Source organism: Mastomys coucha, unplaced genomic scaffold, assembly GCF_008632895.1.
Source record: "Mastomys coucha isolate ucsf_1 unplaced genomic scaffold, UCSF_Mcou_1 pScaffold13, whole genome shotgun sequence".
NCBI classification, from domain to species: Eukaryota; Metazoa; Chordata; class Mammalia; order Rodentia; family Muridae; genus Mastomys; species Mastomys coucha.
In genome coordinates this window covers 53903728-53907985 of record NW_022196895.1, presented here as the reverse complement: position 1 = coordinate 53907985, position 4258 = coordinate 53903728, and the positions used below count along the sequence as shown (strand labels likewise).

At 40.7% G+C, this 4258-nt stretch overlaps 1 protein-coding gene across 1 annotated transcript in view; it reads left to right on the top strand.

Moving 5' to 3' along the window:
* Fbn2 (fibrillin 2) overlaps positions 1-4258 on the top strand; it is a 211239-nt gene that overhangs the window by 125822 nt on the left and 81159 nt on the right. The window contains exons 18-19 of the mRNA XM_031365738.1: positions 781-906; positions 3374-3499. Of these exons, the coding sequence (XP_031221598.1) occupies positions 781-906; positions 3374-3499 (252 nt within the window). The remainder of the gene's footprint in view (positions 1-780; positions 907-3373; positions 3500-4258) is intronic.

The window sequence follows — 4258 nt, the reverse complement described above, 5'->3', positions numbered from 1 at the left end:
GAGGAAGAGGAGGAGGAGGAAGAGGAAGAGGAGGAGAAGGAGGAGGAGGAAAAGGAGGAAGAGGAGGAGGAAGAGGAGGAGGAGGAGGAAGAGGAAGAAAAGGAGGAGGAGGAAAAGGAGGAAGAGGAGGAGGAAAAGGAGGAGGAGGATTCTCTGTTAATGGCCTCCAACTGGAGCCCATCGCCTGTTGGGAGTTATGTGTTTGTTTCTCTGTATCTTTAATGACATTGTCCCTGGGCAACACTGCAGTCATGTGCCTAAGGTTTGTTGTAAATCGCTGGATTGTCAGCAGTCATGTTTTAGTGTCTTCTGGATTCATTCTAACTCATCAACAATGAGAAACACTGTGTATCCTATTACTTAGGTAATTGCTAAATATGAGAACAAAGCAGGAACATCTTGTGACCATAAAATCATACAGGCCTTCCTCATAAATTTCTATGTTTTAATTAGACGGCTGTGATACTTATTAAATTGAGTTTTCCTTTGGATTTTGAGCCAATGGCCTGTAAATTTCCTTTATTAATTTTGTCAAAAATATAGACATACTGCATGACTTAATTATTTGGCTGCTGCCAATGCCTTTCCTTTTTTTTCTGACTTACCACTGGAGCGTCTTGTATCCTTCCAGGTTATTTTCTTCTTTTCTTTTCCTTTTTTTTTTTTTCCTAAAAGGCATATTGAAGTTTTCCAACTTAGATATTTCACGTGTTGGAAGTTCCTTATTAGATCCTTTTTTTATCATGTCTGTGAGTATTGACCATGCTATATTTCACACAGATATCAACGAGTGTGCTTTGGACCCTGACATATGTGCCAATGGGATCTGTGAAAACTTGCGAGGCAGCTACCGCTGTAATTGCAACAGCGGCTACGAGCCAGATGCCTCGGGAAGAAATTGCATTGGTAAGTTACTGGAGATTTACGCTCAAGAGCCCTCCATGTTGTCTAACCCCATGGATAGGAGAAGAAAGAACAATCAGTGATGAAAACTAGCTTCCCATAACTTCCCCCCCACACACATTGCCTTTGCACCATACATTGATGCAGAAGCATTAGAACTGAGTTCCGCAGCATAGCGTCACACTAGTTGGAGTACTATTACTTAAGATAATCTGTTCCCAAATAAGTGAATATGAGTGAATCATTTGCCTACTGCTTCTCTGAATTTATTTTAATCCTAAATGTTCCCAATGAGACATGGACTTGGAAAACTAACACTCTTGGTGATAGTAAAGTCGGGAAAGGGTGATGGTCCAGGTTGGAGGGACTTTGGCGTTATCCAGAAACCACTAATTGTTGCCATGTGCCGAAATGTGACAGCATTTCAACACATAAAATTATTAATTATTAATTATTTCAACTTATAAAATAATATGGAAAAAACCCTCTGTGTAATGTGTAATCAGCAGAAGAAAAGGGGAAAAGATAAATACTTTCACAGTGCTCTATTGGTTTACAGAATCAAAATTGTTCCACAGAACAATTGAGTCCATTTTCATAAAGTGAGAATTATTAGATCTATCATTATATGGAGTGCTTACAAATTATCCGTAATGCTTTTTTAAAAACAATAGATTGAGCATCGGTAGGAAAAGATACCTGCCAAAGATTATCAAACCGTTCTAAAAAGCATGCGAATGTGCTAGAGAACATTGTCTAGCACTCAGCAAGCCTTGGGTTCAATCCTTGGTGCCACATTAAACCAAAGGGTGGTAGCACACACCGATACTCCCAGAACTTGAGACGCAGGAGGCTCAGGAATTCAATCTCCATGGCTATCGTAGTCCCAGGCAAGCCTGGGCTGGAAGTCCTGTCTCAATAAATAAATAAATACAAGCTAAACCATCTTTTATTCAGCAGAAGCAAAGGCACTTCCAAATTCGCTTCTAAGTTAGGTGAGTATGTGAGTGGAACCCTTTTAAAACCAGGGGAATTCTGTGAACATTCCTGCTCTGAGCACAGGTGACATGACTATAACACTTTACACTGTGTGTGGTTTTTTTTTTTTGTTAAAATGTCTAAATGATGAAGGGCCTGGAGAGATGGCTCAGCAATTAAGAGCACTGGCTGCTCTTCCAGAGGACCAGGGTTCAGGTCCCAGCATGCACATGGTGGTCCACATGTGATGCCCTCTGCTGACCTCCATAGGGACTGTATGCACGTGGTGCACATACATGCAGGCAAAACACCCATACACATGAAATAAAAAAATAAAATAAAAGCATGTGAGTCTTATTAAATGGTTGACTCATTCTTTTCTTACCCATTTCTCAAGGAATTGAACTATATTTCTTGCTAAACATACAACAGAGTCCTAAAGCTCAGTAGCACAGGATGTGACCTCCTTTGGGATTGCTTTTATCTTTTAATATTTATTTAATTTTTTTGAGAATTTCATATGTGTGTACAGTGCATTTTGATCATGACCACATCTTTTGCCCCTCCCCCAGTCTCTCCCACCCTCACCTCTTACTCTCTCCCTCCTTCCAACTTCCTGGCTGCCTTAAAAATAAATAAACAAATAAACTGATGAGTCCACTTTGTGCTTCACATATATGCACAGGTGTGCGACCATCTGCCAGAGCAGGGTTGACCTACTAGAGGCCATACTCCTCGTAGAAAACTGACTGGGTTTGTGCAATTCTAATTTAAAAGTACATATGAAAAGTCAGACTCAGAGCAAAGCGCAAAAGTCGAGAAAACTCTAGCAAAACAGAAAGGTAATACTGCCTATGGTAATGATATATGAAGTCATTTTCTGATCTCCGTTTTCAGTATTATCAGGATGACACTGTATCGTTTGACAAAGCACAATTGTTTGCAAGAGTAAAGTTAGCAACTTTAAGCAAAAGGAACCCTTTATCTCCCAAGTATAGTTACTAGTTCTTCCTCTTGGTAATCATACTTGCTGATAAGAAGGCAATGTAACATTTGCCTGCAGTATCCTCACACAGGAAGTGAATTAGATGCCAGCCTGAGAGACATAGTGAGGTCTGTTTCCAATAAAACAAAACCAAGGAAGGAAGGGAGGAGGGAGGGAGGAAGGAAAGAAGGAAGGAAGGAAGGAAGGAAGGAAGGAAGGAAGGAAGGAAGGAAGGAAGGAAGGATTACTGTAGAAGAAAGAAGTAACGAGCCCTTGCTAAGTCCTGTGCATTTTTCCAAGGACTTCAGGAGATTTTTAAAGCATTCACAGCATAAGAACATAGCATTTGAATAGCACTGGGTGTGTTTGCTCTAGTGTGGTATAAAGATACTGAGCCAGACCGGAGGGTTAGAGTCAGGGACAAAACAAAGAAAAGCGAAGCGTAAGTGGTCTATGTATTGTGCCTTTAACCATTTCCATCTCCTGTCTCCCACTGGCTGCTTGCAGACATTGACGAGTGCTTGGTAAACAGGCTGCTCTGTGACAATGGCCTATGCAGAAATACCCCTGGCAGTTACAGCTGCACATGTCCCCCTGGCTATGTGTTCCGGACGGAGACAGAGACCTGCGAAGGTAAGGACTGTCTTCCTTGACTCCGGCATGTCCTCACCCAGGAAGCACCAACATCAGTCACAGCGGATGAGTGTGCTCAAAGCATATGTGTGAATGTCCTCCCTGTTTTATGGTCTTTGTCCACTGCTCTGGGTGTTCTGGAAATGGCATTCATATAAACACAGTTTACACACACTGTTAGTTTCGTTTTGTTCACATAGTCTCTCAACAAGCACTTAGAAAAACCAACAGGGAGAGACATATTGTTTGACTCGTTAAAATAAAATATCTGATTCTGTTCACTTGGTTCATTCACCCTATAAATAAAAATCACTGGGACACATCAACCTACAAACCTTCATTCCAAAAAAGACTCAGGTGTTAGACACTTTATTAGGAAATAGATGGTTAGCAGTGTCAAAATCCTGACCCAGAAAAATATTTGGAGCCTATGTGAAACTAATTCCACGCTGAAATAGATTAAGTCTATGGAAATTATCGTTTCTGTTTGGCAGGTTAAAGGATATTATTTGGGTTTGTTCAATATTTTAAGACATCTTCTATGCCATGAGTTTCTACACAGTGCAAGTTGCTTGAGTCAGTTAAGTGCTTAAGAAAAATCTGTTTTCAGTGAGAATCAGGCTAGAACATGAATGTATGAGACTATGACATCAGTGCATGAGGCTATGACATCATGATTTAGTATCTTGATCACACATGGTATGCACTCTCTGATAAGTGGTTATTAGCCCAGAAGTTCAGAATACAGGAAGAACAACC